The 19,608-nt window shown below is 47.0% G+C and overlaps 1 protein-coding gene across 1 annotated transcript in view; it reads left to right on the top strand.

Annotated features, from left to right (window-relative positions):
- The window catches only part of EGFLAM (EGF like, fibronectin type III and laminin G domains), a 128,765-nt gene that overhangs the window by 59,060 nt on the left and 50,097 nt on the right, over positions 1–19,608 (top strand). Inside the window, exons 8-11 of the mRNA XM_064176431.1 lie at positions 10,559–10,674; positions 10,903–11,239; positions 15,250–15,350; positions 17,770–17,870. Of these exons, the coding sequence (XP_064032501.1) occupies positions 10,559–10,674; positions 10,903–11,239; positions 15,250–15,350; positions 17,770–17,870 (655 nt within the window). The remainder of the gene's footprint in view (positions 1–10,558; positions 10,675–10,902; positions 11,240–15,249; positions 15,351–17,769; positions 17,871–19,608) is intronic.

Below are 19,608 nucleotides of genomic sequence, written 5' to 3'. Positions count from 1 at the left end.
TATGTTATATTGCTTTATTTTCAGGGGGAAAGAGAGGGCAAGTTTCCTCGAGGGCTCTCATTTAATTGTGATTTGAATCCATTTCCTTTTCTAGAGGGAAACAATGTAGTAAATCCATTTCCGTTGCCTTTCTTAATTGCAGATGTAGGTTGTGGATATTTCACCTACTTAGTTATTGCAGTTTTGCCACATCAACTCTTTGAATGTGTCACAGGCTGTTTAGTTGAAAGCAAAAGTTTGCACGTATCCAGCTTAGTAACAACAAAGTAAAATGTCCCAAAGAATTAAACAAACAAAGTATGATTACCTGCTTCACTTAACTACCCTTCATCTCCTAGGGAAGCAGATGGGATTTGCACTATGCCTAGAAGGTCAGCAGTCTTGACTTTGCCAGACCAACAAAGGAAGCATCTTTTGTTAAAATACACCCCTCCTGCTTGTCTCCACAGCAAACATGATAAAAGTGGTTGCTTAATCAGGATGCATCCCTTCCTCTGGTCCTGGCTGTCACCACCTGGCTTGTCATAAATGGGATTATCTGTACGCTCTGGCTCATACTGAACAAGACATTGGCACAGGTGCTTAAATATTCTGCATGGTTCTTAAATGTGCCAGCTAAGGGTTAGGCACAGGAGAACTGCACTCCCTCAGGCCCAAACCTCGATGCAAATAATGATGATGTGTTCTGGAGATAGCAAATGGAGAAGCTTTCCCACAGAACTGTTTCCTTCTGATCTCAAAAAGCTTCACAAAGCCAGTAGTTGTATTTATAGTGACAAGGACAAAAAGCAAGAGACAGGGAAAGCAATATGCAATGCCTCACTATGAGTCACTTACAAGAATAAAGGTCAGATTAAACCGATACATATGTTTTAGACTTAGACCTGTGAAGAGTTCTACAGGAAGGCAATCAGACTATAAAGACTCACATTTAATCTTCCTGTACTGTTGTGCCCAGTGGTCTGCCTCTTCTGTGTCTCCTCATGGACACCTAATCAGGAAGACTAAAGCTTGTGGCTTTCTGTTTGTTTTGAGAAAGATTTCTTTGGTATAACTTAATCCCTGATTATGTGGAAAGAAACTGCCTAAAGATCATGGCCTGCCCTCCTCCCCCCAGCCCCAGGTTTTCCAATTAATTATAAACCAGGATTGTAGGATCTGGTAGGGAGTCTTAAACAGGGCTCATCTTCTTGTACACTGAAACATTGATGTAATGGAATGTAGCACACTGAAATCTCTGCAGTCATTATTTTGGTATTTGCAAAATACTAGTTTGCTTAATTGTCCCTAATTTGCCACCCATTATGAGAGAAACACACCACCAAAGCAACACAGTGCTTGTAAGAGGTGGGGTTGTTTAGGGGTTTCTCTCCAAAAAGCTATTTTAGGCTTTCTACTTTTAGTGTGGTTTGTAGTTTTATTTCATTGTGTCTTATCAGAGAACGATGTCACATCCATTGACTGAACACCAAGTGTAGGGAAGAGCAAGACAGCTGAGAGGCCAGTGAGCTTCTCATCATCATGGTCTCATCATAAAGGGTGCTCAGGTGAACCCCATGAGTCTCAACAAGGCCAAGTGTAAGGTCTTGGCTGTGCGTCGAGACAATTCTCATTATCAATACAGTTTCATAGAATCACAGAATCAACCAGGTTGGAAGAGACCTCCAAGATCATCCAGTCCAACCTATCACCCAGCCCTAGCCAATCAACTAGACCATGGCACTCAGTGCCTCATCCAGGCTTTTCTTGAAGACTCCCAGGGATGGTGCCTCCACCACCTCCCTGGGCAGCCCATTCCAATGGGAAATCACTCTCTCTGGGAACAACTTCTTCCTAATATCCAGCCTATACCTACCCTGGCACAACTTGAGACTGTGTCCCCGTGTTCTATTGCTGGTTACCTGGGAGAAGAGGCCACCCCCCACCTGGCTACAATGCCCCTTCAGGGGTTTGTGAGAGAATGTGATGCAGAGCAGCCTTGCAGAGAAGGACTTGGAGGTACTGGTGGATGAAAAGCTGAACATGAGCCAGCAATATGCACTTGCAGCCCAGAAGGCAAATTTCATCCTGGGCTGCATCAAAAGAAGCATTGCCTGCAGATCAAGAGAAGTGATTCTGCTGCCTTACTTTGCTTTGGTGAGCCTCCACCTAGAGCATCATGCTCAGCTCTTCAGCTTTCAACATGGGCATGAAGGAGAGGGTGCAGAGGAGGGACACAAAAATGATCAGTGGCTGGAACACCTCTCCTATGAAGACAGGCTGAGAGAGTTGGGGTTGTTCAGCCTGGAGAAGAGGCAGCTCTGGGGAGACCTTGTAGTGGCCTTCCAGTACCTGAAGGGAACCTACAAGAAAGCTGGTGAGGGACTGCTTAGAAAGTACCTTTAGCACTAGGACAAGGGACAGTGGTTTTAAAATAGAAAAGGGTAGGTTTAGGTTGGATATTAGGAAGATATTCTTTACAATAAGGATCATAAAATACTGAAGCATGTTGCCCAAGAGGTGGTGGAGGCCCCAGCACTGGAGACGTTCACAATAAGACTTGATGGTGCTCTTGAGCAATCTGATCTAGTTGTGGATGTCCGTCTGCATACTGCAGGAGCTTTGGACCAACCCATCCAACCCATCATTTCTGTGTGTATTCACACCTGTGTAAATTGAGGTATAAATTCAGGAAGAGACTTATTTCACAGTATCACAGTATCACCAAGGTTGGAAGAGACCTCATAGATCATCAAGTCCAACCCTTTACCACAGAGCTCAAGGCTAGACCATGGCACCAAGTGCCACGTCCAATCTTGCCTTGAACAGTCCCAGGGACGGCGACTCCACCACCTCCCCGGGCAGCCCATTCCAGTAGCCAATGACTCTCTCAGTGAAGAACTTTCTCCTCACCTCGAGCCTAAATTTCCTCCTAGAATCATAAAATCAACCAGGTTGGAAGAGACATCAAAGATCATCCAGTCCAACCTAGCACCCAGCCCTATCCAGTCAACTAGATCATGGCACTAAGTGCCTCATCGAGGCTTTGCTTGAACACCTCCAGGATGGTGCCTCCACCACCTCCCTGGGCAGCCCATTCCAATGGGAAATCACTCTCTCTGTGAAGAACTTCCTCCTAACATCCAGCCTAGACCTCCCCCAGCACAATTTGAGACTGTGTCCTCTTGTTGACTGCATTGCATTCTGCCAGAACTGTTCACAGATCAGCAGGTAGAATCGTTGAATTGTCAGGGCTGGAAGGGACCTCAAGGATCATCTGATTCCAACCCCTGCTCTGTGTGGGCAAGGACACCTCATGTTAGATCAGATTGCTTGGAGCCATATCCAGCCTGGCCTTAAAGACCTCCAGGGATGAGGCTTGCACCACCTCCCTAGGCAACCTATTGCAGCGTTGTCGTGGAGCGCAGTTTCATGGGAAATTCATGGGGAAAACACGCGAGGCTGACTTGTAAAGATCAAGTGATTTATCGCTCAAATACGGAGATCCCCTTCCCAAAACTAAACTACCCATGTGAATTCTTTGATGAGGTTGCAGGATAACATTGCAGAAAATGGCAAATAAGAGAGAATCTGTGATTTAAGAGTTCTTTAAGTCTTCAAAGGTTTGCTCAGTCTTTAGATAAGAGTTCGTTGGTTACTCACTGTTAAGCAGTTCAACAGGGTTGAAATATTATTGAGTTCGGGCGTGGTCCCTTCTCCTGGTCAGGATCGGGCCTAAGCAGGCCCTCGACCTCTGAGGATCAGGCGTTGCCAGTCTGGTGCCGAGCAGGCTGACCAGGAGCAGGAACGAGTGCGAGCTGGAGCTGAGGCTGGAGCAGGCTAAAGCAGGCAGGCAGGCAGGCTGGAGCAAGCGAGCAAGCGGGCTCAAGCATCCCGATCCAGGCAGGCACACCATTTTATAATGTTCACAAGAGGTGTGCTCACCAGTTCAGGCTATTTTTTACGTTATTCTCACAGATTGGTACAAAGTTATAATCAACCTGCACAATTGGACAGTTCTTACCAAAACAACCTGTAAGACTACCCAAAGTTCGGCCCATCAGCAGGTGGTCAGTGTGCATGAGAACCAAGGCCGAGAGCTGGAAAACAGTGGCTGATGTTTACCTTTTATCTTCACTAGGGAGGAAACTTCTCATGGGTTCTGAAGATTGTTTTGGGTTTTTTTTTGATGGCTTTTGGCTTACAATGTGAGACACTGTAGCATGCACAGCAAAGGCCCTACAAAAGAGCTTTGCAGCTTTGCTACCCTCCATGACAAGTGTCTCACCACTCTCATGGTGAAGAGCTTCTTTCTAACATCCGATCTGAAGCTACTCACGTTTAGTTTTGCTCCATTCCCCCTAGTCCTACCGCTACCTGACATCCTAAAAAGTCCCTCACCAGCTTTTCTGTGGTCCCCTTCAGATACTGGAAGGCCACAGTAAGGTCTGCATGGAGCCTTCTCTTCTCTGGACTGAACAGCCCCAACTCCCTCAGCCTGCCTCCGTAGCAGAGCGGCTCCAGCTCTCTGGTCATCCTCATGGCCATTCTCTGGATATGTTGCAGCACATCTGTATCCTCCTTTTAATAGGGGCTCCAGAACTGGACACAGTACTCCAGGTGGAGTCTGACCAGAGCCGAGTAGAGGAGGAGAATCACCTGCCTCCATCTGCTGGCCACACTTCCGATGCAGCCCAGAATCTGGTTGGCTCTCTGGGCTGCAGGAGCACACTACTGGCTCACATTGAGCTCATCCAGCAGCACCCCCAAGTGCTTTCCTTCAGGGCTGCTCTCAAGCCAGTACCAGTGCTTGGGAACGATGTAGTATAGTGGCTGAAATTCAGGTGGATCCAAGAAGAAGCAAAAACAGCAATGTGGGGCTGTACTAGAGGCCTGCTCATATTACAACACTTTCTGGAATTACATTCCTTGTAATACCAAACTTACATCCTGATGGGCTATGAGGAGAGACCCCAGATCAGTCTTCTCTACCAGCCACAGTAAGATCTGCTTCCTTTGTTTTCTCCAGGCTGTGAGGTGTGGGAGCTTCAATAAAGTGAAAGGAATCATTGCCTGGTTTAAAATAGTGGGTGTATTTCATTCCCCAGTGTCTGCCAGATGAAAGAGGCGCATCTTCTGCTTGGAGAGACTCCCTCTCTCTCCTGAGTTAACAGGTCTTGTTGGTAACTGGTGGTTATTGATGCAGTTTAGTGACAGTGCCACTCAGATCAGAAGAGTTACACTGGCATGCAAACATCAGGCTGGCATACAAAAGAGTCAGATTGGCATGGCATTAAAATCATGTAGGCAAGTATGCATATCTGAATGTGAATTTGAGACCTGGCATTTTCCAACATTCCAACACATGAATATATGTTTGAATATATATTTGAGGCACTGGCCAGCCTGATCTTGGGTAGGGTGTCCCAGCCCATGTCAGGAGGGTTGGAATTAGATGATCCTTATAGTCCTTTCCAACCCTGACTGATTCTATGATTCTATAAAGATATTTCAGTCTTTGCATTGTTTTATTCCTACAATCCTTATTGAACTTAAATCCCATTAAACCACTAGAAGGTTTGCTTGGAAAGAGAAGAAAAACCATGAGAGAATTTTGACTACAAGAGATACTTGTTTTGCACCCTGAGACTTCTTAATTATAGTTTATGTGTCACAGTTTCTTTGGATATAGATTAGGTTGTTTTTCCTGACACGTGGTTGTCTCCAGGACAACTGGACTCCTGAAGTGGCAGAGTGAGTCAGGGTCCAGTATAGTCGCCCTGTAATCCATGAGGAAGAAGTAAGTGCAACAGTATTCCGATCAGCTGAAAACTGATGAGTCTGCTGGGAGCTGACGGTGTTGGGCTCTGCTTTGCTCATAAAGTTCCACTTCCATCATTATGTTTGAGGGTTTGCATACTGAAATTCCTTGTTAGAAATGTATATCTTAAAAAAGCCAGCTGCCAAAGAAGAGATTCTGATGCAGTGAAAGATAGAAGATGTCAGCCTTGAGTTTGGAGGTCCCTTACAACTGAACTATTCTAGTTGGTTTGCGTCTGCTCTGTTCTGCTCTACTCTGCTGTTGTCTTCCTGCCTTCCTACCTGGAGTAGAGTACCCTGTGGTGGTGATTAACTTGAGTCACTGTACAAGTTAATGGTAGGAATAAGAGATTTTGCCTGTATTTTGACAACACTTACTGTTTTCATAATGAATGCAGCACTGGGACCAGCTCATAAATAAGCAGTCCATTTTTCTAGTCACCACCAGAAGTAATCTGAATGTAGTTTGTCTGCTTGCCCTGACCTTGTTACCAGTCATAAAACTATGAGTTCTCTACTTGTCTCAGTTGGTAGAACTCGGTGGTGGATGATTCAATTTAATACAAGTTAAATTGTATTATTGACAGATGATTAGATATACAGGTTGGAGTGGAAAGGCTTGTGCACATTCTCTCCTGGTCTAGCACACTGTTGCAAGTGTGTATGCCTCATTACCTCCACTCATTTGCTTCTGATTTTTCTGTGTACTGATGTAACATCTGAAGCCCCATTGTTAGGAAACTCTCAAAGAGTATATCACTGGTGGCCAATTAAGCAGCAAGGGCAAATGCTTTTGTCTAGGGTGCATGTCCTTGATCTCATAACGGTCTACTAGGATCTCTGGTTTTCAGACACAGCAAAGGAGAAAAGAGTACAAAAAGATCATAGAATCATAGAGTCAACCAGGGTGGAAGGGACCTCCAAGATCATCCAGTCCAACCTAGCACCCAGCCCTAGCCAGTCAACTAGACCATGGCACTAAGTGCCTCATGCAGGCTTTTCTTGAGCACCTCCAAGGACGATGCCTCCACCACCTCCCTGGGCAGCCCATTCCAATGCCAATCACTCTCTCTAGCAACAACTTCCTCCTAACATCCAGCCTAGACCTTCCCCAGCACAACTTGAGACTGTGTCCCCTTCTTCTGTTGCTGGTTGCATGGCAGAAGAGACCAACCCCACCTGGCTACAGCCTCCCTTCAGGTAGTTGTAGACAGCAATGAGGTCACCCCTGAGCCTCCTTTGCTCGAGCATAAACACCCCCAGCTCCCTCAGCCTTTCCTCACAGGGTTTGTGTTCCACGCCCCTCACCAGCTTTGTGGCCATTCTCTGGACACGTTCCAGCACCTCAACATCTCTCTTGAACTGAGGAGCCCAGAATTGGACACAGTACTCAAGGTGTTGAGCACAGGGGCAGAATAACCTCCCTTGTCTTACTGGCCACACTGTTCCTGATCCAGACCAGGATGCCATTGGCTCTCTTGGCCACCTGGGCACACTGCTGGCTCATCTTCAGCTGCTATCAACCAGCACTGCCAGGTCCCTTTCTTCCTGGCTGCTCTCCAGCCACTCAGTCCCCAGCCTGTAAAGCTGCTTGGGGTTGTTGTGGCCAAAGTGCGGAACCCTGCACTTGGCCTTGTTCAATGTCATCCCGTTGGCCTCTGCCCACCCATCCAGCCTGTCCAGGTCCCTCTGCAGGGCTCTCCTGTGCTCCAACAAATCAATACCTGCTCCTAGCTTGGAGTCATTTGCAAACTTACTGATGCTGGACTCAACCCCGTCATCCAGATTATCAATAATATTTAGACAACTGCTCCCCACATCTGAGTCGGGTCAGTGAGATATTTTTCATTCCTTTTTCCATCTAGGTGGGAGATGACCCCAGTTACCTTGGCTCAAACAATGTGACAGCATTGTGCTCAATTCTTGCTCTGAAGGGATGCTGGAGCTTGATAGCTTTTTCTGGCTCCATTGAGTTGTTCACTGGTTGTAACAAAGCTCTCAATACCATGAAGTGCTGTTTTATGCCTTGTCAGATCCTGTTTCCACAGCCAGCTACTGCCCGGTATGCATGTTGCAATGTGAAGGACCTGCTACATTAGGAGAGTACAGGGCAGGTGTTTACTGCTATAATAAACAAGCACACATCACTGGCTTGTACAGAGGCTTTGTACCTATACCTGCTTTTAAGTGGCTGCAAAATATTTTATGCAATAGGCAAGTGTGTGAAGTCAGTTGCTGTAATGGTTAGCAAATGTCTGTCTGTTCTTAGCTTGGCTGAAGAGACAAGCAACAGCAGTGATGCAGTTATGTGTATTTGCTTTCTTTATGACATGTGGTAAATTTGAATAGCTAAGATGCATAAACCATTGTTTAAGCAGCTTATGTCATGTAAAGTGTGGAGAAGCACCATTAGTGCTGGGCCCAGTCCTGTGCGATATCTTTATTGATGATCTGGATGAGGGGATTGAGTCCAGCATCAGTAAGTTTGCAGGTGACACCAAGCTAGGAGCAGGTGTGGATCTGTTGGAGCACAGGAAAGCCCTGAAGAGGGACCTTGCCAGGCTGGATGTGTGGGCAGAGGCCAATGGGATGAGATTGAACAAGGCCAAGTGCAGGGTTCTGCACTTTGGCCACAACAACCCCAAGCAGCACTACAGGCTGTGGACAGAGTAGCTGGAGAGCAGCCAGGAAGAAAGGGACCTGGCAGTACTGGTTGATAGTAGCTGAAGATGAGGCAGCAGTGTGCCCAGGTGGCCAGGAGAGCCAATGACATCCTGGCCTGCATCAGGAACAGTGTGGCCAACGGGACCAAGGAAGTTTTTCTTCCCCTGTACTCAGCACTGATCAGGCCACACCTTGAGTGTTGTGTCCAGTTCTGGGCTCCTCAACTCAAGATAAATGTTGAGATACTGGAACATGTCCAGAGAATGGCCACAAAGCTGGTGAGGGGCGTGGAACACAAACCCTGTGAGGAAAAGCTGAGGGAGTTGGGGTTGTTTATGCTCGAGCAGAGGAGGCTCAGGGGTGACCTCATTGCTGTCTACAACTACCTGAAGGGAGGCTGTAGCCAGGTGGGGTTGGTCTCTTCTGCCATGCAACCAGCAACAGAAGAAGGGGACACAGTCTCAAGTTGTGCTGGGGAAGGTCTAGGCTGGATGTTAGGAGGAAGTTGTTGCTAGAGAGAGTGATTGGCATTGGAATGGGCTGCCCAGGGAGGTGGTGGAGGCACCGTCCCTGGAGGTGTTCAAGCAAAGCCTGGATGAGGCACTTAGTGCCATGGTCTAGTTGACTGGACAGGACTGGGTGCTAGGCTGGCCTGGATGATCTAGAAGGTCTCTTCCACCCTGGTTGATTCTATGATTTTACGATTTGGTTGCCAGTAAGGCAGATATGGGACTTGTAGTTGTAAAACGGGAAAAGTTTGGTCTGAAACCAAAGGAGTTGTTACAATGTTTACCACTCCGAAAGTGTTCAGAGCTGCTCTCCTGTAGGATCACAGGTCGTTAATGAAGAACAATGGTCCATGGTGGACCAGCCTTGGGTGCAAACTGTCTGAGTCAGCACTATCCTGAACATTATGCAAGAGAAAAGAATGAGAACCTGCCGATTAGGAGAAGGAAGGAAACAGGACCTTGTTATCTGATGAATATGCTAAGACTGTTGCTCCACGGGAACCAGATGTGGCAGACAGAATTTAGATTAGAAGAAGAGATGATTTTTCATGTGATAAAATGACCAATCAGTAGGTAAAAGCTTTAAGCCTAGATAGTAACTCCACCTGCTGGGTGCTACACTTTGGCCACAACAACCCCATGCAGAGATACAGGCTGGGGCTGGAGTGGCTGGAGAGCAGCCAAACAGAAAGGGATCTGGGGGTGCTGATTGATACCCGCCTGAACATGAGCCAGCAGTGTGCCCAGGTGGCCAAGAGAGCCAGTGGCAACCTGTGTCCAGAGAAGGGCAATGAGGCTGGTGAGAGGCCTTGAGCACAGCCCTACGAGGAGAGGCTGAGGGAGCTGGGATTGTTTAGCCTGGAGAAGAGGAGGCTCAGGGGTGACCTTACTGTTGTCTACAACTACCTGAGGGGTGGTTGTGGCCAGGAGGAGGTTGCTCTCTTCTCTCAGGTGGCCAGCACCACAACAAGAGGACACAGCCTCAAGCTGTGCCAGGGGAAATTTAGGCTGGAGGTGAGGATAAAGTTCTTCACTGAGAGAGTCATTGGACACTGGAATGGGCTGCCCGGGGAGGTGGTGGAGTCGCCGTCCCTGGAGCTGTTCAAGGCAGGACTGGACGTGGCACTTGGTGCCATGGTCTGGCCTTGAGCTCTGTGGTAAAGGGTTGGACTTGATGATCTGTGAGGTCTCTTCCAACCTTGTTGATACTGTGATACTGTGATACTGTGATATATATATCCCTGTATGTTGCCTAATAAAATCAGAACTTAGCTTGCATCAAGCTGTCTCCCAGTCCCTTCATTCCAGCATTCTCCTGGAAAACTGACTGATAGAAGTCGTTTGCAGTGCAAGAACTGAGCTTTGCCTGCTTTGATTAACAAGTGACTGAATTAAGGTTTTCACTTCTCAGTTGCATGGACAGTGCCTCCCACCTTCAGGCTGACAGTTACATTGTCTGTACAGGATGAGTCCTAACAGCACTTCAAATTTCAGTGTGGAGGGTTAGGGGGGTGCTAAGGTCTGAGTTGCTGTGTCTAAACAGGAAAAAAATGTATGAACTGAGTGTGCCAGTTGTGTCTTTTTAGGCTCAGAGGAGTTAGGAAGTGGAAGTCATGGGCATCGGTATATCACAGACACAGTGACTGGTGATGATGATGGATTTGATATCGATGACTCAGACTACGACATCTACATAGAAGAGGTAAATTTCAGCATTTCTGTTTTCTTTATAGTCTTGGTATTTTCAAGGGTCCAGTCTGGTCAGGAAGTTTAATGTTCGGTATTATGTGCTCAGATGCAATAATATGGTTCTCCCTTCTCCTTCAGCCAGGGCAAGTTTGTTGCCTAAGTTTTGTCTCTTTGAAGATGCTCCTTTCATTTCCTTTCATTTTAGATTTCACTAAATTTGTCTTTCTTTGTTTCCTTTCAGCTGAGGCCTCTTCCTGCTATCAAAGGAGGGAACAGAAAATTTCTAGTCAAAACTAAGGTCACACCAGGGTCTAGTTCCAGGCTTCTGTCACGAGTCCTTACAACCACTTCTGAGCTTACTACATCCACACCCACCACCACAAGGCCACCAGCCACAGCGAGAGTGACTACCACTCAGGCAGTGGGCAGGGGTGCCATGCCTTCTGCCACACGGCTGCTTGACCTCTCCTGCGATGAGGCTGTCTGTTCTGCAGACAGCTTTTGTATCAATGACTACGATCGAGGTGGCTCACGCTGTCATTGCAATTTGGGAAAAGGAGGAGAAACCTGTGAGGAAGGTAGGTTTCTGCATGCCTCCTGCTGCTGGCCTGTCTTTGTCTGGGACAGGGAGCAGCTTTGCAATAAATAAATAAAGCTTTGTTCAATATCTTTATCAAGAATTTGGATGAGGGCACTGAGTGTACCCTCAGCAAGTTTGTTGATGATACAAACTGGGTGGGGAGTGGCCAACACCCCTCAGGCTGTGATGCCGTCCAGTGAGATCTGGACAGGCTGAGTGCTGGATGAAGGCAAACTACATGAAGGGTCCTGCATCTGAGATGCAGGCCCCATGACAGATTAGGGTTGTCCTGCTGGAAAGCAGGTCCATGGAGAAAGACCTTGGAGTGCTGATGGGCAGCGGGTTCTGCATGGGCCAGCAATGTGCCCTTGTGGCCAAGACAGCCAATGGCATCCTGGGTGTGGGAAAGTGTGTCCAGCAGGTCTGTGGAGGTTCTTCTCTCCCTCTGCTCTGCACTAGTGAGAGCACACCTGGAATACAGTTTTGGGCTCCCCAGTTTAGGAGAGACAAGGACCTGCTGGAAAGAGTCCATCAGAGAGCCATGAGGATGACTGGGGAACTTGAGCATCTCCCCTGTGAAGAGAGACTGAGAGTCCTGGGGCTGTTTAGTCCAGAGAAGAGAAGACTGAGAGGAGATCTGATCAATATATACAAACATCTGAGGGATGGGTGTCAAGTGACTGGGGCCAATCTCTTTTTGGTAGTTAGCAGCAATAAGACAAGGAGCAAGAGCTACAAACTGGTTTCAGCTCAACATGAGGAGAAGCTTCTTTGCAGTGAGGGTGACAGAGCCCTGGAACAGGCTGCCCAGAGAGGCTGTGGAGTCTTCTTCTCTGGAGACTTTCCAAACCCAACTGGATGCATTCCTGTGTGAACTACTCTAGGGAATCCTGCCTTGGCAGGGGGGCTGAACTCTATGATCTGTGGAGGTCCCTTCCAATCTCTAAGGTTCTGTGGTTCTGTGAAACCAACTAAAGTACACTTTGGGACTATCTGGTTAGGCTTAATGGATCCCTGAGGACAGCTGCATCTTCCAAACCCCAGTTCAGACATTTACCCCTTTGCTTCTCTTTCCTCAGCCAGGTGTGAAGAAGTTACTCTTTAATAAAGCTGCATGCAGACCCCATGTGAGCACTCAGTGCACGGGGAGGTTGATCCCCCTTTGCTGACCTAAGAGTGGCAAGATTATGGAGCCAAGTGTGTTGATAGTTTATCCAGCCTGGACAGGGCCTAGCCATATCATCCACAGCCTCCAGCAAGGACATTCAGTCCCGCTTTGACCTTGCTTGTCTTTTGCAGCTGTAGCCCTGAACCATCTGCATTTCCGCTGTGGTCTGTAAAATGATGCTAGTCCTGCAGTAGGGATGTGAGACAAAGCCCCCATTGTAAAACCATCCCCAGAGGATGCTTTCCCCATGGTCTACAGGGCAAACGTGCTGGAGTTGTAGCCCCAGCACTCCTGTTGGGCAGCCTGGGGCAAGGCAGGAACAAAGCACCATCCTCAGTACAGAATGCATTTCCTGAGGCCTGGGTCAATGTGAGGAAGTGCAGCTGTCCCAGTTAGGTCTTGACATGCACCCTATCAACTCTCTGCAGGGTGGCTGAGCTGGGGAAGGATCCTACTGAGCTGAAGGAGGCTGTCCTGTTTCTCCTGCCCTTACTGCCCTTACCACTTTCCTGTCCCCTCTCTCTGCAGACCTAACCTTGCCTTTTCTCTGGGTCTGGTGTTGGGCTGATCACCTAGTAAGCCAGCACAACTCTCACACCAGACTACAAGCAGGTCACTTGTTTTTGGCCCTGGAGTTACTTTTCTTCTGGTTTGGTGATCAAGGTATCACAGTATCACAGTATCATCAAGGTTGGAAGACACCTCATAGATCATCAAGTCCAACCCTTTACCACAGAGCTCAAGGTGTCAGGTAAATGCCAGATTCATGCAAAGAAGCTGTCCTGTTGCTTGTGGTGACGCTGTCCTACCACCTATCAAGAGGTGATCCATGTCTTTGCATGAGGATATGGTCTGCCAAGGCCCTGCCACATAGCAGAGCGTCAGTGATCAACATTTCTTCTGCATATTCATGATGTGTAGTGTCATACATCAGACACTGAGGGTGTTTGGTCTTTGCCTCCCAGTGCTGGAGTAAAGAGACCTCATTCTGAAAACAATCTGTTGTGACTCAGCCACATGGAACTGCTGCAGATGTGATTTTTGGCTGTGATCAAGTCGAGGATTTGCTTGTACTGATGTAATCATACAAAACTCGTGGAGTGAGTTTGTTGATGTCAGTCCAAACCCACCATTTCTCACAAGAGAGTATTACTCCTTGATAAGCAGTAGCCTCATGTACCAGTGTTCTCTTGCACTGAATTTCTCCACAGCAGCTATTACTGCACAGTAATCTGAAAGAAACTGAACTCTTCTTTATACAATGAACAGCTTCATGGCTCTCTGTTGCAGTCAGTTCTGCTTGTGATCAGGGCATGAGTTAATTGCTCTGTACTGCAGCAGCATTGAGCTTTATGCTGCTGGTTCTTTTTACCTCAGCCTTGTAAACAAAAACAGCTGAGAGAGCTATGTCCAGATCCAAAGAAAAGTTGAAAAGCCTACTACTCAGTGTTTGAACAGTCAGGAAGAGAAAGTCTGCCGATTGTCCTCCCTCAATATAATTATATCCATTACAAAAATAAGAATTCAGGTCTGAAACTCTCTGTCCTCTCTGTTTTAGGAGAATGAGCTGCAAAGGTAGTGGTAGTAGGATGTCTTCCTGATTTTCTTTTTGTGTGCTGAAGACAGGATGGGCTTCTAACACAGAATTATAGAGTGATTTATGTTGGAAGGGACCTCAGAGATCTAGTTCCAACCTCCTGCCATAGGCAGAGACACCTCCCACTAGAACAGGTCCCTCAGGGCCTCATCCAACCTAGCCTTGAACACCTCCAGGGAGAGAGCATCCATAACCTCCATGGGCAACCTGTGCCAGTGTCTCATCACTCTCACTGTGAAGAACCCATTCCTAACATCCAGTTTAATTCTCCCCTCTGACAGTTGAAACCCATCACTCCTTGTCCTGTCATTGCAAGATCTTGTCAGTAGTCCCTCCCAGCCCTTCTGTAGGCTCCCTTCTGGAAGGCTACTATAAGGTGTACTCAAAGCCTTTTCTTCTCCAGGCTGCAGAGCCCCAACTCTCTCAGCCTGTCTTCATAGCTGAGATGCTGCAGCCCTCTGAGCATCTTTGTGGCTTCCTCTGCACTCTCGCCAACAGTTCCATGTCCTTCTTGTGCTGTTGGCTCCACAGCTGTACACAGTACTCCAGGTGGGGTCTGATGAGAGCATAAGATAACAAAGCATGGGAATTGCAGGTGACAGCTAGCAAAAGCCATTTGAAGGGCCAATGTTGCAGCTAAGGATGGAGAGATGCTTGCAGAGACTCTCTTCTACCCATTACTCCCTTTAACCTCTTCCCTGACATGACTTGGGGGAAGTGCTGAAAGCTGCTGAGCTCTTGTGAGACATCCAAGGATTCTGCAGATGCTAGACACAGCAGCTATGGAGCAGCACTTACTAATGTGGCATAGAGTCTGACCACATTTCCTGCATGTGTTTTTATAGTCTTGCAAGACAGAAAATTTCTTTGTTGTCTCTGAGTTAAATGAATTCTTTAAAGTAGTTAAATATAAATTTGCTGGGTTCTGTCCTGTGCAACAAGGATGAAAATCTGGAGAAATTTGCACTGAAGCCAGTGACTAAACTGTTGAGCAGTATTTGGCCCTCAGTATCTTGTTTCTTTCCGAGTTCACCAGGTCCTTGGGAATAAAAGAATTAGTTCTGGAGGGTGGTGAGAGGACAAGGCAGTAGGTTAACTGATTGTTGACTGCTACTGACTAATGGTTGCCTCTGGAAGAACTCCACCTTTTGTTTTTGCCTGATGTTATCTAGTGCTAATATGTGTATTGATTTTTATATGGGAGAAAACTGCTAAACAACATGCTTCTGTCTTTGCTTCTCAGATATTACTATCCAGTATCCTCAGTTCTTTGGCTACTCATACATCACCTTTGAACCACTGAAAAACTCCTATCAGACATTTCAAATTACCCTTGAATTCAAGGTAAGTTTCAGCAATTCCAAGATCAGACACAGGAGTTTTAAATTTCCCTTGCTTATTCGGTTAACATAGGCAATGGAACAGTAACTTAGCTTCAGTATGAGTTGTACTGTACTTGTGGTGAACCTGTACATGATCTTAATGTCTAAGGGTCTAACTTCACCTTAAGTGAATGCACATGAGGTTGGTAAACTGACCTGAAATACTTGTGTGCATTATTGACAGGCAGTGCATGAGAGACCCCCTGGGACTAGTAATACAGGTAATACAAACTAGTGGTGATGTCCTTTGACAAGGTTAAAGTTGTGTGGAAGAGCTACAGGCTGAGGTACACTTGGACCTTTTGGTGAACTGCAGTTTGGAAACGGCAGGCAATACCTTTGCATATAGGAAAGTCTGGTCTTGTACTGAGAAAAATACTGCCTTACCCTGCAGAATTTAAGTAGGACTTGTTTTCCAACTCTGAAGTTTGGAACACCAGCTACTACACCAGGTCAACAGATACAGGGAATGCTGGAAGCATTCCAGTGGAGAGCAACGAGGATGACTGGGAGACTTGAGCATCTTCCCTACAAAGAGAGACTGAGGGACCTGGGGCTGTTTAGTCTGGACAAGAGAAGACTGAGAGGAGATCTGATCAATGAACAACCCCAAGCAGCGCTACAGACTGGGGAAAGAGTGTCTGGAGGGCAGCCAAGCAGAAAGAGACCTGGGGGTACTGGTAAATAGTAGCTGAAGATGAGCCAGCAGTGTGCCCAGGTGGCCAAGAGAGCCAATGGCATCCTGGCCTGTGTCAGGAACAGTGTGGCCAGTAGGACAAGGGAGGTTATTCTTGCCCTGTACTCAGCACTGGTCAGGCCACACCTTGAGTCCTGTGTCCAGTTCTGGGCTCCTCAATTGCAGAGAAGGGCAACAAAGCTGGTGAGGGGCTCGAAACACAAACCCTATGGGAAGAGGCTGAGGGAGCTGGGGTGGTTTAGCCTTCAGAGGAGGAGGCTCAGGGGTGACCTCATTGCTGTCTACAACTACCTGAAGGGAGGTTGTAGCCAGGTGGGGTTGGTCTCTTCTGCCATGCAACCAGCAACAGAAGAAGGGGACACAGCCTCAAGCTGTGTGGGGGAAGGTCTAGGCTGGATGTTAGGAGGAATTTGTTGGCAGAGAGAGTGATTGGCATTGGAATGGGCTGCCCAGGGAGGTGGTGGAGGCACCATCCCTTGAGATGTTCAAGCAAAGCCTGGCTGAGGCACTTAGTGCCATGGTGTAGTTGACTGGCTAGGCCTGGGTGCTAGGTCTCTTCCAACCTGGTTGAGTCTGTGATTCTATGATTCTGATGTATACAAATATCTGAGGGGTGGGTGTCAAGTGGCTGGGGCCAAGCTCTTTTTGCTGGTCAGCAGCAATAGTACAAACAGCAACAGCTACAAACTGGCACAGAGGAGGTTTCAGCTCAACATGAGGAGAAACTTCTTTGTAGTGAAGGTGACAGAGCCCTGGAACAGGCTGCCCAGAGAGACTGTGGAGTCTCCTTCTCTGGAGACTTTCCAAACCCACCTGGATGCATTCCTGTGTGAACTACCCTAGGGGATCCTGCCTTGCCTGGGACTTGGACTCAATGATCTCTGGAGGTACCTTGTAACCTCTAAGGTTCTGTGATTCTGTGATACTAACACAGACAAGATACTGCACTACTTAAACTACTGGTTTGAAGTGGTGGTGTACATCCCACAGTGACTTGTATTAGTGCTGTCTGTGTATTACAGGCAGAACTGGTAGAACTGCTCTAAAAAGGGTGGCTGAGCTCTTGAGTGCACCCCTGCTCACATGTAAGGCAGACTTGCCAACCTCACAGCCTAGGTACAAGACTGTCAGTAGAGAAGCAATAATCTGTTGCCTCACATGGTGATCTCATGATTTCCTGGCAATTTGTCAGCTTAAAATGCAGGATGGCTGTGAAAAGACACCATGTCAACTCCTGTCCATATATGTAGAAATCCTGCCTGAACAGACTGTTTGCCTTGAAAACTGTCAGGCTCACTGAATATGTCAAGCATGGTGTGTATTTATGTACAGTATTAATGTACAGTAAGTCTGATGTGTCTACACTTAACAGGCTTGCTAGGACATCTTTGCTAGACTTGGTTCTCAGAGGTCTCATGTGGGATGTCTGATAGCCTTTTGTGCTTACAAGCTTGTCTTTAAATCTGATAGCATCGTGCTGTACATAGAGGAGATTTTCTTAGATCATTTAAGCATTAAGGCAATGTTTTTCTCTAGGTTCTTTAAGTGCAAGATTTAAAATTTATCAACTCCTTTCTGATTCTGCAAGTTAAAAGCTCCATCTGAAAGATGCTGCCTCTTTTCTGGGGAGAAGTGCTGCTGTGAGGCTTAGACTTTGATTTTCATGTTGATGCAATGTTTGCAGGCTGAATCAGAAGATGGTTTGCTGCTATACTGTGGGGAAAACGAACACGGTCGCGGTGATTTCGTGTCGCTGGCAATCATCCGACGTAGCATCCAGTTCAGGTAAATCCTCCACCCTAAGTCTGGTGTAAAGAGAAGGAGTCACTGCTGCCTCATGAGACTTCTGACAAGCAAGGTGCTTGAGGACTGGAGGAAGCAGACTCTGGTCTTCCAAAATGGAAAGAAAGGCCCAGGAAGCTACTGATCAGTCAGCCTCACCTCCACCCCTGGAAGGATGATGGAACAGCTTGTTTTGGGCATCACCTCCAAACATGTGGAGGAAACAGAACTGCTGTGGTTTGTGAGTTCCGCCTGCCCACCACCACCACTAGATTAACCAGACTAACTCAGCCAGCTGGAAGTTAAGGACTGAAGCTGTATTTACAACATGCACAAATACACAAACATATATACACAACATATATACAGATGTTTACAATTATATACAAGTCAAAAGTAATACAGAGATCCAAACTCCCTCCTGAACAGCAGAACTGCCCACAAGGGCTTTCAAACCAACTCCACTCCTTCTTTCCAACCCCACTCTTATCTCAGAAATAACCAAAGATCTCTCTGTATAGCTCGCATGATAAATCTGCAGAGATCTGAGGTGAGATGTCTAAAGAGAACAGGGAATTAGAAGTAAACCATTAGATTGGGTTACATAGGTTTCATGCAAAGGAGTTAAGGCAAAATGCCACCAGACACACAGACTGAAAGAGAAGTGAGCATTTTATCCTGTATTTTTACTATTTTGTCCATCAGCAGAGCCAATGGGCAATATAGATATCACTATTGTTTTCTTTTCACAGCCAGTGATCTAGTTTCTCTCGTTAAAATATTCCAGTTAGCCTCAAGCCAGCACAAGAGTTCATCAGAAGTAGTCAAAATGGATTCATTGAGGGCAAGTCATGTCTCATAATCTGATAGGCATCTACAGGCTGTTACTAGGTGGATAGATGAAGAAAAGGCAGTAGACATCGTCTACCTTGACTTCAGCAAGTCTTTTGACACTATCCCCTAAAGCATCCTCATAGGCAAGATTAGGAAGCATGGGCTAGATTAATGGACAGTGAGGTGAGTTGAAAACCGTCTTGAGACAGAGGTTAGAGTGTCATGGTCACTGGCAGAGTCTTGTGGGAGGTCCTTAACAAGTGGTGCTCCCCAGGGGTCTAGTCCTGTTCAATGTATTCATCAATAACCTGACAGAGAGTACACTCAGCAGGTTTGCTGGTGACACAAAACTGGATGGGGTGGCTGACACACCAGAAGGCTGTACTTCTATCCAGTGTGACATGGATGTGTTGTAAAGCTGAGCAGAGAGTAACCTGATAAAATTCAACAAGGGCAAGTGTAGAGTGCTCCACCTGGGGAGGAGTAACTCCATGCACCAGTAGAGATTAGGGGCTGACCTGCTGAAAAGCATCTGTGTAGTCGAAGGGTGGGAGTCTTGGTGGACAGCAGGATCACCATGAGCCAGCAATGTGCCCTTGTGTCCAAGATGGCCAATAGCATCTGGAGTGCATCAAGAAGACTGCGGCAAGCAGGTTCAGGGAGATTATCCCCCCTTCTGCTCTGCCCTGGTGAGGCTTCCTCTGGAATGATGTGTCCATTTCTGGGCTCCCAAGTTCAAGAAGGACTGGAAATTGTCTTAAGTGGGTACAGCAAAGGGCTGGAAATATGATCAGGGGACTAGAACGTTTCTATTAGGAAGAAAAGCTGAGGGAGTTGGGGCTTTTTAGTCTGGAAGAGAGAAGAGTGAGGGGGGAGCTTACCAATGCTTATAAGTACTTCAAGAGGA

The sequence above is a fragment of the Pogoniulus pusillus genome, chromosome Z (genome assembly GCF_015220805.1).
Source record: "Pogoniulus pusillus isolate bPogPus1 chromosome Z, bPogPus1.pri, whole genome shotgun sequence".
Lineage (NCBI taxonomy): Eukaryota > Metazoa > Chordata > Aves > Piciformes > Lybiidae > Pogoniulus > Pogoniulus pusillus.
Note: the sequence above shows the minus strand (reverse complement) of the source record. Positions and strands in the feature narration are given on the sequence as shown.